This window comes from Urocitellus parryii, chromosome 7, assembly GCF_045843805.1.
Source record: "Urocitellus parryii isolate mUroPar1 chromosome 7, mUroPar1.hap1, whole genome shotgun sequence".
NCBI classification, from domain to species: domain Eukaryota; kingdom Metazoa; phylum Chordata; class Mammalia; order Rodentia; family Sciuridae; genus Urocitellus; species Urocitellus parryii.
Window position 1 is genome coordinate 168,060,140 of NC_135537.1, and position 27,952 is coordinate 168,088,091.

The 27,952-nt window shown below is 38.0% G+C and overlaps 1 protein-coding gene and 1 pseudogene across 1 annotated transcript in view; one reads left to right on the forward strand and one right to left on the reverse strand.

The window, feature by feature from the left end:
• The window catches only part of Efcab3 (EF-hand calcium binding domain 3), a 60,349-nt gene that overhangs the window by 21,165 nt on the left and 11,232 nt on the right, over window positions 1-27,952 (forward strand). Inside the window, exons 9-13 of the mRNA XM_077801287.1 lie at window positions 4,742-4,829; window positions 10,912-10,973; window positions 16,088-16,231; window positions 18,074-18,145; window positions 20,576-20,696. Of these exons, the coding sequence (XP_077657413.1) occupies window positions 4,742-4,829; window positions 10,912-10,973; window positions 16,088-16,231; window positions 18,074-18,145; window positions 20,576-20,696 (487 nt within the window). The remainder of the gene's footprint in view (window positions 1-4,741; window positions 4,830-10,911; window positions 10,974-16,087; window positions 16,232-18,073; window positions 18,146-20,575; window positions 20,697-27,952) is intronic.
• On the reverse strand, window positions 7,642-8,036 carry LOC113178083 (proline-rich protein 13 pseudogene; annotated as a pseudogene).

Consider the following 27,952-nt stretch of genomic DNA (forward strand, 5'->3'; position numbering starts at 1 on the left):
ATTCATTGTGGCTCTCCACACAGTGGTTTTATGCAATAATTAAATAAAATTTTCTGAAGATTAAACTGTGAAGTGTATCATCCCTCATCTAATTTTGTAATACAAAGTAACATCCTTCCTACTTTTCTTTATCTCATAATTTATTTTTCTGCATGGTACATGATCAAATAAGCTTAAACCAAAATGTGCAATAAAGTTGAGTCTTTAGATAGTATCTAGTACATTATTAAGAAAGATTATTTCTATATTTTAAATGTTTTTGTTCATGTAGAAATCAGTTTAAATCTGTTTAAAAGACAGATGACTATATTTTAAATTTTGAGTATTAAATTCATAATGTCATTCTTACTGTTTTATCCTTACCATTTTGCAGTGTTTTTAGAAAATAGTAACTTACTAGCATTATTTTGTTTTTACTGTGTAAACATTGTAATAAATATTAAATTCTTAAAAAATAAAATAAAATTCTAGGATTAACTTGCAGCTGAAAGGAAACTATCAAAATGAAAATACAGCGTACAGAATGGGAAAAAAATAGTTGGAAATTATATACTGACAAGGACTTAGTATCTAAAATATATAAAGATCCTTATAACTCAACAATAAAGAGACAAATACAGATATTTCCCCTTTTCCACAGTTGTATTTTCTGTAGCTCCAGTTGCCTATAGTCAATTGTAGTCCAAAGTATTAAATGGAAAATTCCAGAAATAAGCAAGATGTAGTTGCACACACCTATAACCCAGTAACTCCAGGATACTGATAAAGGAGGATCACAAGTTCAATGCCAGCCTGGGAAACTTTGTGAGCTCCTGTCTCAAAATAAGTTTAAAAAGGGCTGGGGATGGCCACATCAGGGTTTATAGAACCATAATTCACAACAGCTAAATTATGGAATCAACCCAGATACCTGTCAGTAGATGAATAGATTAAGAAATTATTGTATACTATATACATAAGTATATATACATACATATGTATATATGTATATTGAATTTTTGGAAATATATACACAAAAGTTTGAAATTATGGCATTTTCTGGTAATTGGATGAAAATGGAGAATCTCATGCATGCTAAGTAAAATAAACCAAATTCAGAAACTCAAAGCTCAAATGTTTTCTCTCATATGCACAAGCTAGAATAAAATAAAGGAAAAGGGAAGAGAAGGATAAGGTAACATAAAGATAAAGGGAAGATCAGTAACGTGAAAGAAGGAAATTGAGAGACAGAATGGAGGGATGGGTAAGGAGAGATAATGGCAGAATGAATTTTTTAAAAATCATGTTATATGCATAAGTAAATATATGACAAGGAACTTCATTTTTATGCAAAGGTAGAAAGAACCAATCAAATATAAATAAATAGATGAGTAGGAAGTCCAGTAGAGCAGAGGAAGAAAAATGGGACGGGGAGGAGGACAGAAGGGAAAAGGCAGGATAATGAAAGAAATTGAATCCCATGCATGTGTGAGTTTGTCGGGATGAACCCAATTACTATGAATAACTATAAAGTTCTAATAAAAACAATTTTAAATAAAAAAAGTACTCAAAACTAAAAAAGAAAAGAAAGAAAAGTAAGTTTAAGACCAGCCTCAGAAACTTATTCTTACTGTGTCTCAAAATAAAAAAGTAAAAAAGGCTGGGATGTGGCTCAGTGGTTTAAGTACCCCTAGTTTAACCCCAGTATATATAAAAAAAGACTAATATCATATGATTCCACTTATATGAGATATCTAGAGTAGGTATGATAATTGCCAGGGGTTGGTAGAAGTGGGAAATGGGGAGATGTTATTTAATGAATATAAACTTGCAGTTTTTCAAGATGAAAACATTCCATACATTGGTTGCGCAACAAAGTGAATATACTTAATGATAGTAAGTCATACACTTAAAAATTGGTAAGATGGTAAATTCTATGTGATATGTATTCTACCACAGTTAAAGGTAAATCATAATTTTAAAATTTTACTTCTAGCTGAGTGCAGTAACACTCGCCTATAATACTAGGTACTTAGAAGGCTGAGGCAGGAGGATCACTTCAGCCCAGGAATTTGAGGCCGTCTGGGAATTATGGTGATCCCTATCTCTAAAAACAAATATAAAATTTTACTTCTCACCAACCGAATCAGATAGGAACTGTCATTATCCCTATTTTAAATCTTGGTAGCCTTTAACATAGTGAGCCCTTAATAAAAATATTTGTTGAATTAATTTATAAATTAAACCTTCTCATTCTTTCCTTTTGTGTTCCTGACCAGAATGAGAGGCTTAGTGGCAGTGAAGCCTGGGGCACTTTTGAAAGCCCCACTCTATCACTAGCTAAACCTTGGGTGCCATTGGCTTTGTTTAGCCATAACAGACTAAAGACACTCCTACTCTTGTGCTGGACAATTTGCAATGCCACAAGACCAGTCAGATAATGAATATCAAGATTTCTGCTTAACACAATCTTTGCTTCAATTACTCTTGTTAAGTCATTTTTCCTACTAATATTAAAAACCACAGTCTATGAGGGTTTGATTTTCCCCCCTCTTTCTAGGCTTAAACAATTAAATGGTTTTTAATCACCATTCAGTCAAGGTACCTGGAAAAAAAATGTTTTACTCGAACAACTTTCAACTAATGAAAATATATTAATACAGTATTTAAAACTAAAAAAACTTCCCCTTCCCTGAAATCTCAACAATGTCAAAATGTTCTGATTCTGTAGCTCACACTGTCACACACCCCAAGGGTGTGCTGAATGAACCACACTGAAAACACTAACTCTCTGTTAACACTCTAACACTGAAAGAAATTGGTGGCTCATTCTCCCCCTGGGCCTGAGACTGAGCATTGAATGAGGTCACAGTTGTATGATGGAACAAACCCTTTATTGGATTCTTCATCTGATTGAAGTCCCAAAGTAGTTAGTAGCCCAGCTTAAAAGTAGTAGATATCAGGATTTTTATGATTCTAGGCTGAGTCCTTTTTTAAAAAAAAACAGCTATTATCTCTATAAGAGATTGAAGATTCTTTTTTTAAGTAATGATTATTTTGAGCCATGAGGATGATTTCACAGCACCTTTCAAGTGCCTAAATTGTTGAGCATCTCCAGCGTTCCAGCTCTGTGGTAGGTTCCTAGATTCTGAACATATGTAATTGAGTGGTGTAGAAACAACTGCTTTCCAGGTTCTGAGGTGAAGACCTGGGAAAAATCAATTCTAACCCAACATTCAGAAACCTTTTCATAGTTTAAAATTAGTATTATTGTTTGTTATTCCTAAGTTAGGAACCCAGTTTACTTGTCAATGAACCACTTGATACACTCTATTGGAGCAATAAAAATAATAAAGGGAAAAGCCCTACCCCTAGCTCCTGGACCACAGGCCCTGTGTCTCAAATTATGCAGAAATGGAAAGGGAGGACTAGGGAGGCCATAGCAGTGAAGAGGCCATACAAGAGGATCTAAGGTAGCAAACAGCACTGTATTCCTTACCTGCTCCTACTTTTAAGAAAGACCAGTGAGTTCAAAAGAACCGACAGGGCAGTGATATGTGTTCCAGTAAAAAACCCTGGGAAAATCTACTTACTACCAGACAGATATCTAAAAACAGAAATAAGTAGGCAAATATTTTAGAAATGGTGTAAATATTTTATTCTTTGTCAATTATGCATGAAATGTTTTTGTTGCATAAATAAATTTTGTCTTTAAATAACTTCTTCCACATAGTTCTAAGATACTTTATCTGCATCAGTGTGACCCCATTTTTATTATTTACTATGTACAACTTGATGGTTTGAGATGATAGATAGATAGATAGATAGATAGATATAGATATAGATATATCCACATTGTGAAATAGTTTTACCATCCAGCATTAATATATCCAATGCCTTACGTTACTGTTGGCAGAAGAGTAAGAACATTTAGGATGTACTTTCTTAGCAAATTTCAAGTATACAGTACAGTGTTATTACCTATAGTCACCATGTTACAGCATCAGTACTCATTTTGTGTAAGAAACTTTGTACCTCTTGACCAATATCTCATAGCCCCCTTCTCCCAGCATTATACTCTCTGCTTTCATATAACTATGTTAGATTCCACATATAATTAAGAACATAACAGTATTTGTCTTTATGTAGCTGGTTTATTTCTCTTAATGTTTGTTTGTTTGGAACTGGGAATCGAACCCAGAGGGCTTTTACCACTGAAAGACATCCCCAGACCATTTTTTGTTTATTTTTTATTTTATGACAGGTCTCACTGAGTTGCTTAGGGCCTCACTAACTTGCTGAGTTAGCCTTGAGCATGCAATCCTTCTGCCTCAGCCTCCTGAGTCAGTTGGATTACAGATGTTCACCACTGCACCTGGTAACATTTTTTTAAAAATATTTTTGGTTGTAGTGGACACAATATATTTTATTTATTTTTTTTATGTGGTGCCGAGAGTCGAACCCAGTGCCTCAAACATGCTAGGCAAGCACTCTACCACTAAGCCACAACCCCAGCCCAGCATTTATTTTTACACAGCATCAGAATGATAGTATTTGAAAGGGGAAGCAATGGCAAGAAGTTTTGCTTAGAAATCTAGTGACATCAAAGGGACCCTTCCACATCCCCTCAACTTTGCACATAACTCTAGTACCATTCCTTAAAGCTCTAGATTTTTCAAATGCCAGGCCTTGAGCTAGGAAAGTTGCAATAGAATATATATAATATGTGAGTTGATTCCTAATTATATCTTCTGAATTCCAGACGGAGTCACTGGCCAAATGGCAGTTTCAGAAGTTAATCCAAAACTTAAGCTGAATCCTTTAAAAGTACCTGGGTTCCACAGCAAGAGGTAGGTAATTAAAGTATTAATATGTGATATATTATTAAGTGATAACTATATTAAATACCCATAGAGGCTATGACTAGACAAGTTAGAATGCTCTTCAAGTATCTGTTCTGTGGCAAATTTAGGTATAAAGCAAAATTTCTGAATTAAAGACAGAGATTATTTTGTTCTCTTTTTGAGATATTGGGGATTGAATGTTAAGCAAGCATTCTACTACTGAGCTACATCCTCAACCCCTTAAATCTCATTAAGTTACCCAGTAGCCTCAAACTTATGATCCTATTCTATTAGCCTCCTGAGAAATTAGGATTACAGGTATGCATCACTGTGCCTGACAACCGAAAGATTATGTGTATGTATGTATATATGGAGGGAGTGTGAGATGGGGTGTTACTGGGGTGTGAACCCAGGGGTACTTTACCACTGAGATACATCCCCAGTCCTTTTTTTTTTTTTCTGAATAGTGAAATAGGGCTTCATGAAGTTGCCAAGGCTGACCTTGAACTTGAACTTGTGATCTTTCTGCCTCAGACCCTCCCAGTTGCTAGGATTACCATGCTTGATTGAGAAAGATTTTTTTTTTTATGAGAAGAAAAAGACAATTTTGGGGGGTGGGGGAGGTTCAGGGGATTTAACTCAGGGACACTTAACCACTGAGCCACATCCCCAGCCCTTTTTTGTATTTTATTTAGAGACAGGGTCTCATTGAGTTTCTTAGAGCCTTGCTAAATTGCTAAGGCTGGCTTTGAACTTGCTGTCCTCCTGTGTCAGCCTCCTGAGCCACTGGGATTATAGGTATATGCCACTGTACTGGGCCAAATATTCTTTTAGACTGGAGAAACAGTTATCCTTCCTACTTTCCTAGATGAAAATCTATTTTCTGTTAGGACATAGAATGTCATAGAGGGATCAAGGAGTTATAAGTTATTCATTAAGGTATTTTGAGTGCCAATTTAAAGAATAAGTGTAAAACATCATGCCTGGCATGATGGCGCAGCCTGTAATCCCAGTGACTTGGAAGGCTGAGACAGGGGGATCATGAGTTCAAAGCCAGCCTCAGCAACTTGGTGAAGCCCTGTTTCTAAATAAAAAATATTAAAAAAGGGCATCAGGATGTGGCTCAGTGGTTAAGCATCCCTGGGTTCAATCCCTGGTACCAAAAATAAATAAATAAAAAGATCATAAAGAAGAATTAACTCCTAAGCAAGTCAAAATATAGAGAAAAGAGTACACACTACAAATATAACCAGTAAAATGAGATCTGATAAAATAGGTTTTTCTGAGTCAGCTATTAACAAATTTCAATAAACATCCACCAATGACTAAAAATAAGAGAAGCAAAAATTTGTAATCCCAGTAGCTCAAGAAGCTGAGACAGGAGGATCACAAGTTCAAAATTTAGCAAGGCCTCAATCAACTTACAAAGACCCTGTCCCAAAATAAAATAAAAAATAAAAATAAAAGGTTTGGTTAAGTGACCCTGGGTTCAATACCAGTACAAAAAAAAAATTTATACTGCCTGGCATTACACTTTCCTCTGAATTCTTAAGAATATTATATCTCTGCGTCTGCTGCATCTTTTTACATCATCTGACAGAAATATGTTTATATTTAGGGGTTGGGGTTGTAGTTCAGCTGTAGAGCACTTACCTTGTACTTGTGAGGCACTGTTTGATCCTCAGCACCACAAAAATAAATAAATAAATAAATAAAGCTATTGTGTCCATCTACAACTAAAAAAATAATAAAAAAATAATAGTTTATAAAATAATCTAAGAGTCTTTAGAAGTTCAAGTAGATGATAAAAAGAAAACATCAGAAGAAATCAATATTGCCAGGTGTGGCAGTGTACACCTAAAATCCCACCTACTTAGGAGGCTGAGGCTGGAGGATCACAAGTTTGAGACCAGTCTGAACACCCTAATGAGACCCTGTCTCAAAATTTAAAAAGGGCTAGGGATATTGCTCAGTGGTACAGTTTTAACTACCAGGACTGCCAAAAAACAAAAACAAAACAAAACAACCTTATCACAGCCAGGATGGGTGTAGTTCCGTGGGAGAGCCCTTACCTAGCAGAGGCCCTACACTTGATCTCCAGTGATGCAAATAAATAAATAAATAAATAAAAGCTGGTCACTTTCTTTTCTCCCAGGTCCCTCTTTGAAATGAGTTGAATCTGATAAATACAGGACACTAAATAATAATTTTATTTTTTATTATTTTTTTTCTCATTTCAATATTTTTTCTTTCCCAGCAGAAATAGTTTTATTTGGACCCAGAGCTGGAGAATGAGACTAGGACCTGAGATAATATATTGAGCTAAGGAGTAGATATTAGCTTACAAAAGGGCAGTCAGAGCTCATCAGCCAAATGGACTCTACTTCCCAGCAGCCTTGCTGTTCGTGCAATCAATAAAAGGACTGCTGGGAAATATATATGCCACTAAATCACCCCAGTGATTTTTCATCATAGAAAAATTTCCATAAACCCTCCAAACTACACATATTACAAAAGGAAATTTTAAAATATCACATTTTACAGAATTTAAACTTTTCTTCAGCATCTAGCTCAGAGGTCTCACCAACTTCAAAATATAGCTTTCCACTGAACTCTTCAACCATATAAATAAGATCTATCAAGCAATGAGAAGGCTATCTTTGCTAGCCAATGGCAATTCTCTTCCCAATTCAGCTTCCCTGAGCTAAGGCTCAGGTGGGGCAGGCTAGGAAGCACATTGGTTAATAAAACATAGCAGCTGAAACTTGATGGGACAGCAGAACTGGTGAGACTTGAGAGGAGGGTCCAGGTTCTGTATTCAGTCAGAGTCACTGCTGGAAGAGGAGGGATGCTTGCATGCTTGTGGTGTTTGTGCATCTTTTCTTCCACATCTTCTTGTCCATAATCATTCCTGGGCCTACCATGCCAGGAGCCATGTGGTTCACAGGAGGCATAACAGGAACAGATGGTGGGTGTGAAGGAGAGTAGGGACCTGAGGGTTGGTGTCCTGGCAGAGAATAAGGGGACCCATGTGGAGGAAAACTTGGCATTTCCTGGGGAGCTTCTAGGGGAGTGGGACAGAGACCAGGAGGAAAGGCCAGATTGTCAGGTGGTGGATGTGGTGGATGGATGCCCAAGATTGGAACCTCCAGGGTTACCTGACATTGGAGGATATGGATTTGGCCCTGAGTGCCCAGCACTGGGATTCTCCATATTCAGGTATTTCCCCCAGCCAGGTCACCTCCCCGCAGCTGCCAGGGCTTAATCTGTCCTCCTCTAGTCTCTCATTTCCCTTTTTTAACTTCTTTTTATAAAACTACCAAAACCAAGTGATTCCATAGTTTTTAAACTTTCGGTTCTCAGTCTTAAATAAAATAAATTTTAAAAAGTATAGTTTTATTTTATTATTAATTTACATTTAATTAATTGTTTAATTTACCATACTTACAAGTCCAGATTTACACAATAATTTCTATATTCCTAAATAAATTACTGCAAATCTATGCAAACTGTTCCCAAAATATTAACATTCTCTCTCCTTTTCCATATTTTATTTTCCCAAGGAAATGAAAGGTCAAAACAGAGTCCCAAACTTTCCAAAAGGTTTTATAACTCTATATCTTTTTCTGTATATTTCTGACATGTGGTAAAAAATACAATCTGGCCGGGTTGTGGCTCAGCAGTAGAACGCTCGCCTCGCACGTGCAAGATCCTGGGTTCAATCCTCAGCACCATATAAAAAAATAAACAAGTGAAATAAAGATGTTGTGTCCAACTACAACTAAAAAAATAAATATTTAAAAAAATACAATCTGGCAATAATGGATGCAAAGTTTTCTCTATACGGATACTCATCACAACATTACTTTTACTGGTTACAAAGTTAAAAAAAACTTTTATTTATAACAACATGAATAGTTAAAGGTTTATAATCTTGAGCTTTTGAATCATACAAACTTAAATCTCAGGTCTGTCCCACCTCTGTGTGACTTTGGATAAGTTATTTAATTCCTTTGAGCCTCAATTTCCTGTTCTAGAAATGGATGAAATCAGATTTTTTTTCCTATGAGCCAAGCACTCATCAAAAATAATTTGATGAATTAACATCAGATTATTTATTTTTCTTACACAAAATAAGGACAAGGAAACTTCACTATTTCGCCAGTTGAGAATGGCTGTTCTCCCTCCAATCCAGATTTCTCTTAGAGGACCAGATGTGTCAGCTTGGTTTGATTAACTCCATGTTGTTGTTCCCCCCCACCCCAGAATATTGTCTCTGTTGAAAAACTGGCTTCACAAAGAAGGTGACAGCAGGAAAATTTCAGAATCCAAAGCTTAAAATAAGTCTTGGGCAGTGTGGGGTTATTTTCTGTCTCTGGGGGTGATCATCCGGTGTCCAAGGCCTGGGGACAGAGGCAAAGTCCCCAGCCGCCCATCTAGGAGATGTCACTCTCAGTAGCGTCTGGTGTCCTGACCTGTGCTCGCCCAGGATGATGGTGGGTAAGGAGCAGCAGGTCACAGGGGCCTCCTGACCCTCTGGGAGACAGAGCTCTCCCTGGGCAGACCCTGGGACTGAGGGTCAGCAGCCAGGGGAGAATCAACGACTATCCCCGCCTGTGGTCCCTGAGGTCCTGGTGCAGGGATGCAGGAGGCAGCTAGTGTCACAAGACGTCCCTGTCCCCAGCCAGGCCGGGCGCCTGGCTAAGCAAGGAGAAAAACGGTGTCCCTCCTCAGGGCCTGGTCCCTGCGCCTGGTCTCACTTCCTCCCGGCACCTCCTGGAAGGGGAGGAAAGTAACACCCAGGGGAAGGATGGGAAGTGAGGCCACCATCACATTCAAGTTCAGGGTGCGACAGCTCAGTCTGCCCCCCAACAGGCCCCATATTCCGCTCCTCTTCATGGACCATGTCCCTTCTGAGAGTCACGCCCTGCCCTTTATAGGCACAAGGACCCAGAAGTTCCAGAGACACATCCATGTTTAGGCCCTCGGATCCGGAAGTGCCTCAAGTGTCCATGTTTAGGCTCCCGGATCCGGAAGTTCCAAAGGTGCACGTCCACCTGGATCCAGAAGTTCCTCGGGCACACATCCATGTTTAGGCCGTAGCATCTGGAAGTGCCTCAGGTGCACATCCATGTTTAGGCTCTAGGACCGGAAGTTCCTCAGGTGTTCATGTTTAGGCCCCCAGATCCGGAAGTTCCTCAGGCATCCATATTTAGGCCCACGGATCCAGAGGTTCCTCAGGCATCCATGTTTAGGTTCTGGGATCCAGAAGTTCCTCAGGCATCTATGTTTAGGCCCCCGGATCCAGAAGTTCCTCAGGTGCACGTCCTATTTTAGGCCCCCAGATCTGGAAGTTCCTCAGGTGCACGTCCATCTTTGGGCTCTCAGATCCGGAAGTTTCTCAGTCCTCCATGTTTAGGCCGTAGCATCCAGAAGTTCCTCAATGTCCATGTTTAAGGCCCCACCCCCCGTCCGGAAGTTCCTCAGGCATCCATGTTTAGGCCCCAGGATCCAGAAGTTCCTCAGGCACATGTTCATGTTTAAGCCCCCGGATCTGGAAGTTCCTCAGTCCTCCATGTTTAGGCCATAGCATCCGGAAGTTCCTCAGGCACACGTACATGTTTAGAATCCAAAAGTTCCTTTGGTGCATGTCCATGTTGAGACTCTAGGATCTGGAAGTTCCTCAGGTGTCCATGTTTAGGCCCCCAGGGTCCGGAAGTTCCTCAGGTGCGTGTCCATATTTAGGCTCTAGGATCCGGAATTTCCTCAGTCCTCCATGTTTAGGCTGTAGCATCCGGAAGTTCCTCAGGTGTACACCCATGTTTAAGTTAAATCAGATTTTTTTAAAGAAGGTGAGGATGATTTGCAATTATAGGACCGAGGTGCATATTTCAGTGGCCAACATTTACTTACTGTCTATACTGCAACTGTTAGCAAGTGACAATAACTGGTCCCTTTAGGTACTGTGACTCTGGATAAATTGTGATACTTTCAGTCATTCCATTCAGCAAAAAAAAAGTCAAAGAAGATTGACTTTTGCTGGTTTCATATATGTATTAAGTCTTTATCTTTTTATGTATCTTTTCAGGGGTAATAATTTACCAGAACATCTTCAACACAAAGAAAAGTTGAGCCCTTCACAAATAGAAGGTAATGAGAATCATCCTAGAAATTAAAGGATAAACAACAGGCTCTTAATATATCTGATCCTTTCTTCTTTAATAGAGATATGAGATTTGAAGGGCTGTCTACACTACCCCATCACTAAGACAGAAAAAATTAAATTAAAAAACTTTTTGTAGGGGATGGGAATATAGCTCAATTGTAGAGTACTTGCCTAGCTTTTTGTGGGATTGGAGAGGAACTGCTTTCAAATTGGCATCTCTGTAGAATTTAAAAATTCCTGACCAAATATTTTTATTCAAAGGAGAACTTGTGGGGAGTGGAAAAGAACAAATTCAAGGTCAAATGTAAATCAAGCTATGGAAAAATATAAGCACAGCTGAAGTTCCAAGGATTTCTCAGAGAAGAATTATAATAATAAAATGAGCTACAGTGTCTATAATTCATTCATCCAAACAACAAATACCTATTTTAAACCAACAATGTCCAGGCATGAGAAACACAATAAAATAAGTTAGACATGGTCCCTGCCTTAATAGAAAGTGTAACAGGGAAGACCAATGGTTAAACCATGAATTTGTTGAATGAATCATTTAAAGTGCAATATGATATGTGTTGTGATATGGAAGTATACAGTCTTATAGAAGCATAAAAGGAAGTGTCCTGACTTGGTCTCATGAAGGGAAGGGGAGTCCCAGAGAAAGCTGAATGGTAAGTAGGAATAAATTGGGCAAAGAACAGAGAGAGGAGCATTTCAGGTAGAAAGAACAGATCTATAAATGCCCAGAGAAAAGGGAGAGCATTTTACAGTAGAAAAGCTAGAAGAATTTCAGCTATTTGGGAGGCTTGGGCAGGAAGATTGTAAATTCAAGGCCAGTCTTAGCAACTTAGTGATACCCTGTCTCAAAAAATTTTTAAAAAGCTGGGGTTATAGCTCAATGATAGAGTATCACTGTGTTCAATCCCCAGTACCACAAAAGATAAAATAACAACTAAAAGTCAAGCATGGCTGACTTTGGGTTTGGGGAAAGATAATGCTTCACCCCTCTAAATTTGGAAACAATTGAAAAATTGACCCAGGAGTCAGAAGCAATCAAAAAATCACCTCTAGCTGAGCATGGTGTCACATGTCTATAATCCCAGCAATTTGGGAGGCTGAAGTAGGAGTATTGCTAGTTCAAAGCCAGCCTCAGCAATTTAGCGAGTCCCTGAGCAATTTAGCAAGACCCTGTTTCTAAATAAAATACAAAAAGGGGCTGGAGATGTGGCTCAGTGGTTAAGTACCCCTGAGTACCGAAAAAAATCACCTCTAACTGGGTGTGGTGGTGCATGCCTGTAATCCCAGCGACTTGGGAAGCTGAGGCAGGAAGATTGCAAGTTCAAAAACAATCTCAGCTAAAGTTCTTTAATGTTGGAAAAAAAACAGTCTCAGCAATTTAGTGAGGTCCTGAGCAACTCAGCGAGACCCTCTCTCTAAATAAAATATAAAAACAGGCTGGGGATGTAGCTCAGTGGTTAAGAAAGCATCCTTGGGTTCTGTCTCTAGTACCAAAAAAATTTTTTTTAAATCACCTTTATTGCTGAGAAAGCTGGTTTGGAAAATGAAGGACTGTCAATATCAGATTTGCATTTCTGCATGTTAATTGTAATACTAATAAATTTATGATTATTGTAGTGTCATTCCTCACAGCTTTTCTGAGAAGTAGATGTATTCATTCTACATGCATTTATTGAATACCTCAAAGTCCCCAAAATCTCCCATCCTTGCTCTCAAATGATATCCTTACTTCCTACTTCTCTGCAGAAAACTGAAGCAATCAGAAAAAAATTTTCACTCTCACCTTCATATCTACTTCCCTACCAGCATCTGTACCCACATACTCTACTTTCCAAAACAACTAGAGCAACATAACTAAACAATATAGAATTAGATTATAACTCAAAGAATAAAATAAACATCCATGAGTCCATAATGATAAAAATAAATGATTGAGGGGCTGAGGCTGCGGCTCAGAGGAAGAGCGCTCACCTAGCACACATGGGGCACTGGGTTCAATCCTCAGCACCACATAAAAATAAAATAAAGGTATTGTGTCCATCTATAACTAAAAAAATACATATTTAAAATAAATAAATAAATAAATAAATAATTGGATTTTAATACAAAGACGACACAAATGGCCAAGTCAGTTGTACTAAAGGGAGAAATGAGGTCACTATGTATTTTTAATACATTTTTAAGTTATTGATAGCTATTTATTTATTTATTTATTTATATGCAGTGCTGAGGATAAAACCCAGTGCCTCACACATGCTAGGCAAACACTCTACCATTGAGCCACAACCCTAGCCCCCACAATGTATTTTTAAGGAGAAGTAACAGTGTATTTGTATGATAATATCTATTATAATAGTGAAAATTTGCTGTTGGAGACAGGGACCTTTTAGAGGGTTATATCTGTGAATATGAGAGAGGGGATAAATTATAATCTACAATAGAGGTAACTGGATCTAGATAAAAGTATAAATTTCAGGTCTAGGGATGTAGCTCAGTGATAGATCACTTTCCTACTATGTGTGAGGTCCTGAGTTTAATTCCCAATTACAAAAAAAAAAAAGTATAAAGTTCATTTGTGGAATAGGGAAGAAATCAGAGTATTATTACTTATAAAGGTAGACAGGTAGAAAAGAAGGTAGGAAGGCCAGGCACAGTGGTGCACCCCTATAATCCCAGCAGCTCAGGAGGCTGAGGCAGGAGGATCACAAGTTCAAAGGCAGGCTCAGAACTTAGTGAGGCACTAAGCAACTCAGTAAGACCCTGTCTGTAAATAAAATATAAAAAAGGGATGGGGATATAACTCAGTGGTAAAGTGCTCCTGGTTCAATTCCCATTACCTAAAAGAAAGGAAAGGAAGGGAGAGAGAAAGGAAGGAAAAGAAGGTGGGAGTCTTGTCAAAATTCTATTTGTCTCTTTTTCTCAATCCCCGATCCAGCATTACTTTTTCTTTTTTTCATGGTATAGACCACCTTCTAAAATAGTATCTAATTTACCTACTTATTTTATTTATATGAGGACAAAAACGTTTGTGTATTTCATGCTGGAGTGTATCCTAAGCACTTAGAGCACAGTACCTGGCACACAGAAAGCATAAATATTTGCTAAATTGCGTGAATGCCTACAACATGATAAAGAGGCTGTGAGAAGATAGAGATTAGTCAGAAATGGTTTGATTCCAGCTCTAGAAAAGCTTACCTTTTGTCAAGGGAGATAGGTGTTATCTTTTCATACAGTTACAAGGTAAGTATCATTATCTTATAGGATTAATCACTTCTTGTACATAGAGATGCTGAGACATGAATGTATATGAAATGCATTCTATTCTGTCGCCATTTGGAATATACTTTGATCTGGATTTATTTCTTCATTCACTAATTTTAGAAAACACATACCTAATTTGGCTTCAATTGGTGCTTTGAGTATTTCTTTGAAAAACACTTTAGATATGTATAACACATACATATACATATTCAATTTGGGTCCAACTTTGTGTATTAGTTTTCTACTGCTACCATAACAAGTTATCACAAATTTCACAGCATAAAACAGCAGGTTGTACAGGTCAGAAGTCCAGATAGGCTTGACTGGCTTCTCTCCTGCAGGTCTTAGAGGTTCCAAATTCAGGGGTGGAGACAGGCATGTTAGTACACACCTGTCATCACAGAGACTCCAGAGATTGAGGCAGAAACATGGAAAGTTTGAGGCTAGCCTGGGCAATTTAGTAAGACCTGTCTGAAAATAAAAAATAATAAGCAGCACCATGGTAGAGCACCCCTGGGTTCAATTGCCAGTATTGGAAGGAAGAAAGGAAGGAAAGCAGGGAAAGGAACAAGAAGAAAATAAACAAACTTAGGTGTTATCCAGCCTGGGCTCTTATTTGGGAGAATATCTTTTTTTTTCTTTTACATTACTGGGAATCAAACCCAGGATCTCTGGCATGCTAGGCAAGCTCTCTACCACTGAGTTGCCTCCCCAGCCCTTATGTGGGGATTCTTATTTGGAAAGTCCAGAGAATCTGCTTCCAATCTCATTCAGATTTGTGGCATAACTGAGTTCTTTGCAGTTGCATAGCTGAGGTCCCAGTTTTCTTGCTGCCAGTCAACCAGGAGACTCAGCCCCTTAAGGCTACCTATGTTGTATACCATGTTGCTCCCCATAACCTATCTTCAAACAAGCAATGGTGGGAGAAATCTTCTCATGCCCTGAATTTCTTTTTCTGCCACATCTGTCTTGCTTCTAGCTCTATGATGAGTTTATATAATTAGATTGGGCCCAATATCTTTACTGAAAGGAAGGAAGGAAGGGAGGGAGGGAGGAAAGAGGGAAGGAAAGAATATATTCAATATATTTTTTGGATTATCTCAGATAATCCTAAATAACCTATCTCAATTATATCTGCAAAGTCCCTTTTACCATATAAAGTAATTTATTCATAGGTTCCAGAGATTCGGGCATGGACTTCTTTGGAAGGCTATCTCACATACCAATTAGCTTGTTCTACTTCAAATCCCTAGGAAGGGCAGTATCAGGTATCAGAAATGTCTATTAAAAGCCAGGTGAGGTAGTATAGGACTATAATCCCAGTGACTTGGGGGGCTGAGGCAGGATGATCACACATGTAAGGCCAGCCTGGGCAACTCAGTGTGGCTCTAAACTACTTAGCAAGGTCTCAAAATAAAGAGGGCTGGGGAGGCAGATGCAGTGGTGCATGCCTGTAATCCCAACAGCTTGGGAGGTTGAGGCAGGAGGATTACAAGTTCAAAACAGCCTCAGCAAAAGCAAGGCGCTAAGCAACTCAGTGAGACCCTGTCTCTAACTAAAATACAAAATAGGATTGCGGATGTGGCTCAGTGGTCAAGTGCCCTTGAATGCAATTCCCAGTACCCCTCAAAAAGTGGGGTGGAGCTGGGGATGTAATTTAGAAGTAAAGCTCTCCTCAGTATCCCTCCCTCCAAAAGTATTAAATGCCTATTTTTCTCAGTACTTCTCTAGAACATGATCTCCAGCTGTATTATCTGTTCTAGTCTTATTAGCATAGGTATTTCTTCCTAAATAACTGCCGTAACTTAATTCCATTCTCCAGCCTTCCATCATGCCTACAACTTCTTCAGCAAGGATAAAACTGGCTGTATTGATTTACATGGAATGATGTGCACTTTAGCTAAATTGGGAATGAATGTAACCAAGCATGATATCTATAATGAATTAAAATGTGCTGATATTGATCGTGAGTATTTTAATTTCTCATTACCTTCTCATAAAAGACTTCTAAAACACTTTTACAAATACATATTTTTGCTGGGCACAGTGGCATATGCCTGTAAATGCCAGCAACTCAGGAGACTGAGGCAGGAGGAGCATGAGTTCAAAGCCAGCCTCAGCAACTTAGTGAGGCCCTAAGCAACTCAGCAAGACCCTGTCTCTAAATAAAATACAAAAAGGGCTGGGGATGGGGGGCAGGGGGTGCCTGGGGTTGTGGCTTGGCGGTAGTGCACTTGCCTAGCATGTGAGAGGCTCTGAGTTTGATCCTCAGCACCACATAGAAATAAACAAATAAAGATATTTTGCCCAACTATAACTAAAAATATATTTTTTTAAAAAAGGGCTGGGGATATGGCTAAGTGGTTAAGCACCCCGGGGTTCAATCCCTGGTACCAAAAATAAACTATTTGAGGTGTTTGGCATTCACTGGAGGTCTTGGAATATATCCTCTGCAGATAAAGGGGACTACTGTATATGAGTTTATTTCCCTGTAAAGATATCATTGAGGTATATGTGTGTGTATGTGTGTGTGTGTGTGTGTGTGTGTGTGTGTGTGTGTATATATATATATATATATATATATATATATATATATATATATATTATGAAATCAAATTAATCCTCAGAACTATTCTTTGAGAAATCCTGTGTGGAAACTGAGTGACTATCTCAATATCAAATTCAGGTTATCTTTCATGATGTTCATTTTGGAAGATACCTTGAAATCACAAATACAAAAACATGAACAATTTAAAAACTGACATGATGCCCAGAAAATCCAAGCCCTTTGTTTCCATTTAAGTTATAAAGTATGAATCCTGTTTGCATCATTAGGGTCTACCTACACTGAGTTTTAAATGACAGAGTTTTTTTTATATTTTTAAAGCATCAAGATCATGTTTTTAATAGCAAGGATATTGGAATGATGTGCATTTTAGCTAAATTGGGAATGAATAGTGGAAGGAGACAGTCATCATTATACAAAATTCATGTATGAAGATGTGAATTTCGTGTCAACATACCTTATATACAAACAAAGATTTGAGAAATTGTGGTATAAAGGTGTATTAAGAATTGCAATGCAAAAAAATTATGAATGTAATGCACTCCTCTATTGTGATGTAAGAAATAATAATAAAAAAGATCATGTTTTTATTAAAAATCCTGACCTAGTGATTAGTAGTTCAAGCTGATACATTGTGTGAAAAATATATTCAGCACATTATCTCCTCTCACCTCACTGAGCTCACCCACTGTCAGTGCCCACTCAGTCAGCATTAGTTCCACATGTGATTCAATGTCACCAGTTAAGGTATCACTTGTTTCCACTAACTATGCATAATTTTTCTATTCTTCCTAGGAAGCATACACACATCCACTTTAATAGCACTATCTTTAATTTTAGAAGAAATGGGCTAAAGCTTGGCTATTTTATAGTAGAATAGGGCTGGATATGGAATGGGATATTGGGTAGATTCCTTGTAAAAATGGCAAAACTCTGGACGAGGAGTGAATGGACAGGCCCGCAGCGGTTGGGAGCCCTGGCTGAGTGTTTATAGCATCTCTCCAGCCCTAAAATGCTCTGTGGTTTTGTTTATTTTATTTTAACTTTTGTGGTGCTGGGGATTGAACCTGGGGCCTTGTGCATGTAAGGCAAGCACTCTATCAACTGAGCTATATCCCCAGTTCAAAATGCTCTGATTTTAAGTATTAAGTGGTCCAGAGTGCTTTAACTTTTACACTCAATATGTACTCTAATAATTTCAATACATCTTATTCTTGTTCTGAGCTTATATTTCTGTTGCAGGAGACGGGAAGGTGAACTTCTCTGACTTCATAAAGGTGCTAACAGATAAGAACCGCTTCCTCAAAGCTGTAGGTGAGCAGAGGTGTTCCTGACAGTTGTTCCTGAATAGATGGCAGTTGGGTAGCCCACTACATGTAAACATTATTCACTTAGGCCTCCAATGTGGAGACAAATCAGAAAGCTGTACTTTGAGGATATGATTTATTTTTGTACTGCTTCTCCAAAACAATATTTGCTAAACAAATTGATACTTTAAGTTTTTGGTTTTTTTTTTTACTATTTTCTTTTTTCTTCTTCTTCTTCTCCTTTTTTTTTTTTTTTTTTTTTTTTGTGTGTGTGTGTGTGTGGTGGTGGTGGTGGTGGTGGTGGTGGTGGTGGTCATCTGGTACTGGGGATTGAACCAGGGGTGCTGTGCCACTGAGTTATACCTCCAGTTTTTATTTTTCATTCTAGACAAATTCTCACTAAGTTGCCCAAGGCTGGCTTCAAACTTGGAATTCTCTTAACCTCAGCCTTCCACTTATCTGGGATTATAGATGTGCAGCACCATGCCCAAACCCAGTTTTAGAATTTTAATTTAAATAATCATGCAGGTACTGGTATTGTCTAAAGACCTACTTCACATGATACTGCCCTTTAGTTTCCAATGAGAACCTTCAGGAAGTAACAAGGGTAGAAAATTTTAGTCTCATTTCATAGTGTTTTAATTACTTACTGAGGATGTGCACTACTTTCAGAGGCATTCCTTTTACAAAAGAAAAAAACATTTCTTTAGAAAAAGAAACATGCTCTCATGAAGATTTGGGGCATAGATAATAGGGTCTTTTATATGCTTGCTTGTTTTACTTTTTAGTACTAGGGATTAAACCCAGAGTACTTTACCACTGAGCTACATCCCCAGTTTTGGGTTTTGTTGTTGTTGTTTTGTTTTGTTTTGCTAAGTTGCTAAGGTTGATTTCAAATTTATGATCCTCAAAGTTGCTGGGGTTACATACATGTGCCACAGTGCCTGGCTGATAATATACTGTTCTTTAAAAAATACCTCCTTTATGGGGGTAGGAAAGATGGTAGAATGATGTAAATATCATTACCGTAGGCACATTTATGATTGCACGGTGGTACATCTCTACTTCATGTAGAACCAGAGAATTCAAATGCTGCGCCCCATTTATGTATAATGAATTGATATGCATTCTGCTGTCATGTACAACTAAGTAGAACAAATAAAAAATAATAAATTTATAAATATACCTCTTAGCTAGGCATGGTGGCACATGCCTGCAATCCCAGCAGGTCTGAGGCAAGAGGATGGCAAATTTAAGGCTATCCTTATCAACTTATAATACCTTGCCTCAAAGGAAAAAAAAAAAAAGGCTGTGGATATAGCTCAGTGGTTGAGCACCCTAGGTTCACTGGTACCAAAAAAAAAAAAAGAAAAAAGAAAGAAAGAAAGAAATATCTTCACTCTGATGATGCCTCTACCCTTGTGAAAGTCTGCTTGTGTTTAAGAGCATTTTCTCACACAAGGCTATACATGCTCTATTGGTATACTTGAAATATTGTTATTTGTACTCTCACGGTTTATTTAGGAACTTAACAACCTTCCTTGGAAAATCTAATCACTTTTCATATCTTGTTTTCTAGGATAAATACATTCCAAATTCCAAATATTGCACACAGTTTTGAAAACAGGCCCATTCCTAAATTATGAATTGTCCTTAAGATAAAGAGTTAAGATAAAGATAAAAGTTACTGTTTGCAAATACTTTGATAGTAGTGGGAGTTTTCCTGCAAACCAGAGATAAATTTATCAAAAAATTATTTGCCTAGAAGAACAAAACAGTAGTTCATAGCATACAGTTCATGCTTATGTTGAAAGTATTACTATATTTACTTAGAAGTCATTGAACTAAAAGTGTTTTTATATTTGGGGATTACTCTGGTCAAGTAATCAAAATTAACTTTCTTGGGCTGGGGATGTGGCTCAAGCGGTAGCGTGCTCGCCTGGCATGCGTGCGGCCCGGGTTCGATCCTCAGCACCACATACAAACAACGATGTTGTGTCTGCCAAAAAATGAAAAATAAATATTAAAATTCTCTCTCTCCTCTCTCTCTCTCCCTCTCCTCTCTCTCTCTCTCTCTAAAAAAAAAAATGTGTTCCTTCCTTTCTCTCTTCTCTACTTTCTAAAAAAAAAAAATTAACTTTCTACCAATTAGAACAAAATTTTAATGATTACTATATCTCTAATCCCTTACAAGAAATACTCAGTAAAAAGATTATCTGTAGGGCTTGGGTTGTGGCTCAGTGGTAGAGTGCTTGCCTAGCATGTGTGAGTCACTGGATTCGATTCTAGGCATCACATATAAATAAATAAATAAATAAATAAATAAATGTCCATTGACAGCTAAAAAAATATTTTTTTAAAAATATTATCTATTATATTACTTTTTGATGAATGATTTGTTCAGAATGCATTTTGAAATCTGTTTCCTTTTCCATAGTTCCAGAAAAGGAAACCTATTTAGATTTAACTGACAACCCGGGGATCCTATTATTTGAAATCCTATCAAAGCTTGTAGAGACTTCAGCCCTACCCAGAAAGGCTATAATGGAAATAGTACGGTAAGTGGCAAGGAAAGAGACAAAAGAACAACCTTCTCAGAAGCACTTATAAGGATATCTTACTAACATCCTACTCCACAAGGTCTGGCCCAAAACATAGGAGAAAGGTATCTAAGCAAATGGTCATGTGCCACAAAATTTCTGCCTAGCTCTGTCTGAAACTGCAAGGCTGAGCTCAGACAAACCAGGACCCTGCTGTGGGCCTAAGACATCCAAAAAAGTTCAGACGCCAGAGAATCCCAGAAGAATAAGACTTATTCAGGGATGATTTTTTTTTTTTTTTTTTTTGGTACTGGGAATTTAAACCAGGGTGCTTTACCACTGAGCTTCATCCCCAGCCCTTTTCATTTTGAGACATAGTCTTGCTAAGTTGGTTAGGGTCTCACTAAATTACAGAAGTTGGCCTTAAATTTACTATCTTCCTATCTCAGCCTACAGATTTGCTGAGATTTAAGGTGTGCAGAAATGATTTAAAATGGCTTCAAAATCCAGTGGGGAATACAAGACACTCCCATACCCACTAGACTTTGAGAGGTGTAATAAGTTCAGATTTCCCAACATACTGCATGGGGCCAGAATTAGAATTGAGTATAAAGGATGAGAAGAAAACATTCTCACAGCCAAGTGTAATAATTTATTCCAGCAAATAGCACTAAAAACAAATTTCTTCAATCTATTTTTATCATTGTAATATAGAAATTAAATGTTCCCATTATCAATATGTTAAATTCACGTTCTACAAAGTTTTCTGGTATCACACTTAAGACTTAAAAATATAGAATACTACCAAAAATGGTAAAAATATTCTTATGCCTCTAAATAGGAAGCCTGTATTATCCTCTCTCTTCATCAGATGTTGAACAGAGAAGGGCACACAAAATTCTACTTTTCATTTCATTCAAGTTCAAAGACCTTTTTTTTATTTGTGGGAGGATACTGGGGATTAAACTCAGGGTACTCTAGCTCTGAGCTATATCCCCAGCCCTTTTCTATTTTGAGTCAGGTTCTCCCTAAGTTGTCCAGGCTGGCCTGGAACTTGCAATACTTCTGCCTCAGCCTCCTGAGTGGCTAGGATTACAGACATGTGCCACTGCACCTTGTATTATTAATTTAATTTAGTTATTTAGAGATAATTTAATAAATATATATATTAAATTTCTGCTGTTGGTACACAAATTTGGCACTTAACCTCTCAGCCTCAATTTCCTCATCCATAAAATTAGGAAGATAATAATACCTGCCTTAAAGGGAAGTTGTGGGAATGATATGTGAAAACACATGATATGTGAAGTGCTTAGCACATTACAAAGTTCCATAAATGTCATATTATGTGGAAATAATTACATTAAGCATAGAATATTCATATCATTGATTTTAAATCCTCGCCTCCCTAATGAGAATATACTATCATCCCAATTTTTATAATGAAAAAACAGCCAGGTGCAGTGGTGCACACCTATAATCCCAGCAACTCAGGAGGCTAAGGCAAGAGGACCGAAAATTCAAAACCGACCTCAGCAACTTAATGAGGCCCTATGCAACTTAGCAAGACTTTATCTCAAAAGAAAAAAAATAAAAGAGCTGGGGATGTGGCTAAGTGGTTAAACACCTCTGAGTTCAATCCCTGGTGTGATTAAAACAAACCCTGAAGTATAGGCCAGTTAAATAACTTGCCCAGGAGAAAGTGATGCTTGGATTTTAGCAGCCTGATTAGGAACCCAAGCTTTTTTTTCTATACCCTATGCTTCCTCTCACACCCAGTAAGTATAGAGGAAATGTTAGCCGATGTTAGTGTTTTTATTGAAATTGGATTGGGGTTGTTATTTATCTGGTTATCTTATTTGGTAGTTAATTATGTGATCATCTCTTTATTGTCTGGTTCCTAAGGAGATTAAAATTGTTTAAAACAATTCCTAAGGGGAAACTTAGAAAGGAAACTCCAATCAGACATCACCAACATGGACCACAGCTGAAGAAACTAGATGGACATTACACTAAAGCATCCATCTAGAACCACAGTCAACATAGTATATCCAATTGACAGACACTTCAGCACATAGCACCAGCAAAAAAGTCTTACTACAAAGCCACTCTACAAAATTGGTAAAGACAACTGCCTTGCCAGATTCACCAGAAGCGTGAAAGATAAGGTAACATGACACCTCCAAAGAAACACAATAACTCTTTGGCAACAGGCCTCAAAGAAAAGGAAATGAATGAGCTTCCTGACAATTCAAAAGAATGAATTTCAGAAAACAATGAAATTTAAGAGAATACAGATAGACAATCCAACAGAATTATATGATATAAATGAGTAATTCAGCAAAAAGATATAAACCATTTTTTTAAAAGCCAATAAACAAACAAATAAAATATTTAAAAGAACCAGTTAGAGCTGGGCATAGTGGCATATAATCCTAGCTACTCAGGAGGCTGAGGCAGGAGGATTACAAGTGTGAGGCTAGCCTAGTGTCATGATGGGCAAAAGGTGTGACTTATGCAGTTGAGGGGGAGAAATAAAGAATGTCCATGCACTTCTGCCCTAGTCAATCCTTTATTCACTCAAATCATCAACACAATTTCACTCTACAGGTTCTTAATCAAGAAAACAACAATCCATAATGTTAGGCACTGCAATAGACATAATCAATTCACATAAAATAATTCTAGATTAATTAATTCACATCAAACAATTCTAGATCAATTATTCTAAGCACTGCAAACACTTAATCAGGACAGGCTCAAGACAGACATTCCCTCTGCATGCTAAATTCAAGTGTCAGATCAAAAGTCTTAAGCCTTGGGGTTTAAGTCCAGCAGATGCACACTTAGACCAAGGTGATCAGGTCAGGAACCAAAGCAGGTTTCTCCTGGGGTGGAGCTGATGGCTGGTTGAGGAGAGGGTCCTAGGGAGAAGTTGTGACTCTCACCAGGGTCAAGATATGGCTGAGAGTTTGAGAGTGGTAAGGAAAATGCAGAGGATCAGCCACCATAAAAATTGTTGGAATGCCAGTCCAGGTCCTAATCAGGCTCTCAGTATGAGGGCATTAGTGTCGTCTAGCTATCTGTTCATTTGCTCTATTATTTATACCAAATTTGGGGGCTGTGAACCCCCCCCTTTCAATCATTATCAGCTGCCACTGGGTCTCAGTGACATCATTTACCCTGGGGTTAAAACATGGTCTGGTGGTCCCCACCCTGATCTTTTTGCCTTTCCCTCTTATTGGTAAGGACAGCCAGACAGAGGCTTCACTCTGAGTTTATCAGGGTCGGGGAGAAGTGACTTGTTTGTGCCTGAGAGCCATACTGGAGGGCTCCATTAGGCATGCCTGGTGAGATTGCAGGTTTCAAAATAGAGTTTTTAAAATGGTGTTGCTTAGGCCTAGGCCTAAGGCCATCCCCACACCTAGGCAACTTAGTGAAACCCTGTATTAAAGTAAAAATTTTTAAAGGACTAGGAAAATAAATAAATTGAGTTATGAATGCTACTCAAGTGGTAGAACACTCCTGGGTTCAATCCTCAGTACTATTTAAAAAAAAAAAAAAAAACAGAATGCAAAGTTGGTTGTGGTGGCACACACTGTCAGGAGGGGGCAAAATTGCATCAAATGCAGTCGAGGGGAGAAATAAAGAATGTCCATGCGCTTCCGCCCTTTTCAATGCTTTATTCACTCAAATTACTCAATACAGTTTCACTCTACAGGTTCTTAATCAAGAAAATGACAATCCTTTATACTAGGCACTGCAATAGACATAATCCATTCACAGCAAACAATTCTAGATTAATTCTAAGTACTTCAAAAACACTTAATCATGACAGGTGACAGACATTCCCTCTCCATGCTAAGTTCAAAAGTCTCAAGCCTTAGGCTTTATGTCCAGCAGATGCACACTCACTTAGACCGAGGTGATAGGGTCTGGAACCAAGGCAGGCTTTTCCTGGCATGGAGTGGACAACTAGTTGAGGAGAGGATCCTAGGGAGAAGTTGCGGCTCTCACCAAGGTCCAGACCAGGCAGTAGAGTTGGAGAGCAGTGAAGATCATGCAAAGGATCAGGAACCAAGGACAAGTAATGGGATGTCAAGTCCTCATCAGGCTCTCTAGCTCAAGTGCATCCTTGTTTTGGCTGGCTGAATCCCTTTCATCAGCTCTATTATTTATACTAAATTTTGAGGCTTTTGACCCCCTTTCAATCCTATCAGCTACCATGGGATTTCTCCATGACATTTGGTCTGGTGGTCTCCACCCTGATCTTCTTGCCTTTCCCTCTTATCAGGCCAGGACAGCCTGCCAGGGGCTTCACTCTGTTTATCAGGGTGAGGGGAAGTAACTTGTTTGAGGTCATACTGGAGGGCTCTGTGGGTGTGCCTGGGGAGACTGCAGGTTTCAAACTGGAGTTTTAAAATGGAGTTGCTTAGGCTCAGGCCTAAGGCCATCCTCACACACACCTGGAATCCTAAAAACTCTGGAGGCTGAGGCAGGTAGGTGGTTTGTGAGTTCTAGGTCAACCTAAGCAACCTGGCAAGGCCCTAAGCAGCTTAGTGAGACCCTGTCTCAAAATTAAAAATAAAAAGAGCTGGGGATGTGGCTCATTGGTAAAGCACCCCTGGGTTCAATCTCTAGTGTCAAAAGAAAAATAAAAAGCCAGTCACAACTCTTAATGATAAAGAACTCAATAAATGGTATAAAAAAATAGTTAAGTGACTTAACAGCAGAATTGGTCAAGCAGAAGAATTTCTGAGAAGACAGGTCTTTTGAAATGATTCAGATTTTTAAAAAAGAAAGAAGAAGAAAAATTGAAAAGTATGAAGCAAGCCTTAGAGACTTCAGAGATACTATCAAGCAAGAAAACTCGGGCATTATGACTGTTCCAGGAGAAGAAAAGGGAAAAGGCATAGAAAAGAAATTTTTTTAAAAAATAATTGGTGAAAACTTTCCAAATCTTAAGATATGGACATCCAGGTCCAGGAAGCTCAAAGGATCTCTAATTGTAAGGAAAGGTGGAAGAGCTCCATAAACTCAACAAGCCGAGATTTTATTAGCAGGACAGTCGCAGAAGAGAAGGAGGTTTTGAGAGAGAGAGAGAGAGAGAGAGAGAGAGAGAGAGAGAGAGAGAGAGAGGGAGGAGAGAGAGAGAGAGAGAGAAAGAGAGCGGGAGAGTAAGAGAGTAAGAGTGCGAGCACGAACAGGGTGTTGATACTTATGGGCTTAACAAAGGATGAGGAGGAGCAAGGCGAGTGGGCTGTTCTTCATTGGCTGAGAGTTTGCGCCACTTCAGGGATTAGAGGTGCATCATTCAAAGTTCGAGCCATTCACAGGGATTGGAGGTGACGGTTCACACACCATTTAGTGCGTCATGGACCTGAGCTCCCAGAAGAGAAGCACTCTGGGCGCCATCTTTACCAACACTAATAGATTCAACCATGACTCTAAGACATGTTAGAGTCAGACTGTCAAAGTACAAGACAGAGAATTCTAAAGACAACAAGAGAAAAACATCAAGTCACATATAAGGGAATCCCCATTAGATTAACAACAGACTTCTCTGTAAATATCTTACAGGCCAGGAAAGAATGGAATGATTTATTCAAAGTGCTGAAAGTAAATAATACTATACACAACAAAGCAATCCTTCAGAAATTATAGAGAAATAAAAATTTCCAAGACAAAAACTGGGTATTAAATTACCAAATTAAAACACATAAACTGTCTGAATGGATTAAAAAAACTAGACCCAAGGATAATACTGCCTAAAAGAAATTGACTTAGCCAGTAAAGACCCACATACAGTAAAAATGAAAGAATGGAAAGAGATATACTATGCAAATGGAAACCAAAAGTTAGTAAGAGTATCTATACTTAAAAAAAAAAGAAGTCATTATATAAAAATAAGTAAATAAGGTCATTCTATACTGATAAAGGAATCAATAAATGTAAATATATATGCACCCAAGCTGGAAGCACCCAATTATATGAAACAAACATGATTAGATTTAGATATAAAAGAAAAGAGAGATTCTATTTCAATAATAGGGATTTCAACATATCATTCCATCAATAACAGATCATCCAGACAAAAAGATCAACAAAGAAACATCAGACTTAAACTATGCTGTGGACCAAATGATCCTAACAGATATTTTCAGAACCTTTCGTCCAACAGCTACAGAAAACATTCTTCTCATCAGCATGTAGAACATTCTCCAGCATATGTGTTAGGCCACAAAATAAGTCTCAAAAATTCAAAAATATTGCATATATTCTCTGCAGGAAATAAAAATAAAAATCAACAAAAAGAAACTTTAGAAATTGTAAAAATATATGAAAATTAAACAATATTCTCTCTCAGTACTAGGGAATTGAACTCAAGAGTACTCTATCATTAACCTACATACTTAGCACTTTTTTAAAATTTTATTTTATTTATTCTAATTAGTGATGTATGACAGCAGAATGCAAGTCAATTCATGTTACACAAATAGAGCACAATTTTTCATGTCTCTAGTTGTACACAAAGTAGAGTCACGCCACTCATGTTCTTATGGTAATGATGTCCATCTCATTCCACTGTCTTTCCTACCACCATGCCCACTCCCTTCCTCTCCTTCCCCTTTGCCCTATCTAAAGTCTATTCCTCCCATGCTCCCCCACCCCATCCCATTATGAATCAGCATCCTTATATTAGAGAAGACATTCTGCATTTGTTTTTTGGGGATTGGCTTACTTTACCTAGCATTATATTCTCCAACTCCATCCATTTACCTGCAAGTGCTATGATTTTATTCTCTTTTAATGCTGAGTAATATTCCATTGTATATATATATATATATATATATATATATATATATATATATATATATAGCATGTTTTCTTTATCCATTCATCTACTGAAGGGCATCTAGGTTGGATCCACAATTTAGCTACTGTGAATTGTGCTGCTATAAACATTGATGTGGCTGTGTCCCTGTAGTGTATTGTGTTTCTTTAAAAATATTTTTTAGTTTTAGTTGGACACAATACCTTTATTTTATGTGGTTCTGAGGGTCAAACCCAGGGCCTTGCATGTGCTAGGCAAGTGCTCTACTGCTGAGCCACAATCCCAGCCCTATAGTATGCTGTTTTTAAGTCCTTTTGGGTAAAAACCCAGAAAGGGATAGCTGGGTCAAATGATGGTTTCATTCCAAGTTTTCCAAGGAATCTCTATATTGCTTTCCATATTGGTTGCACCAATTTGCAGTCCCACCAGCAATGTAAGA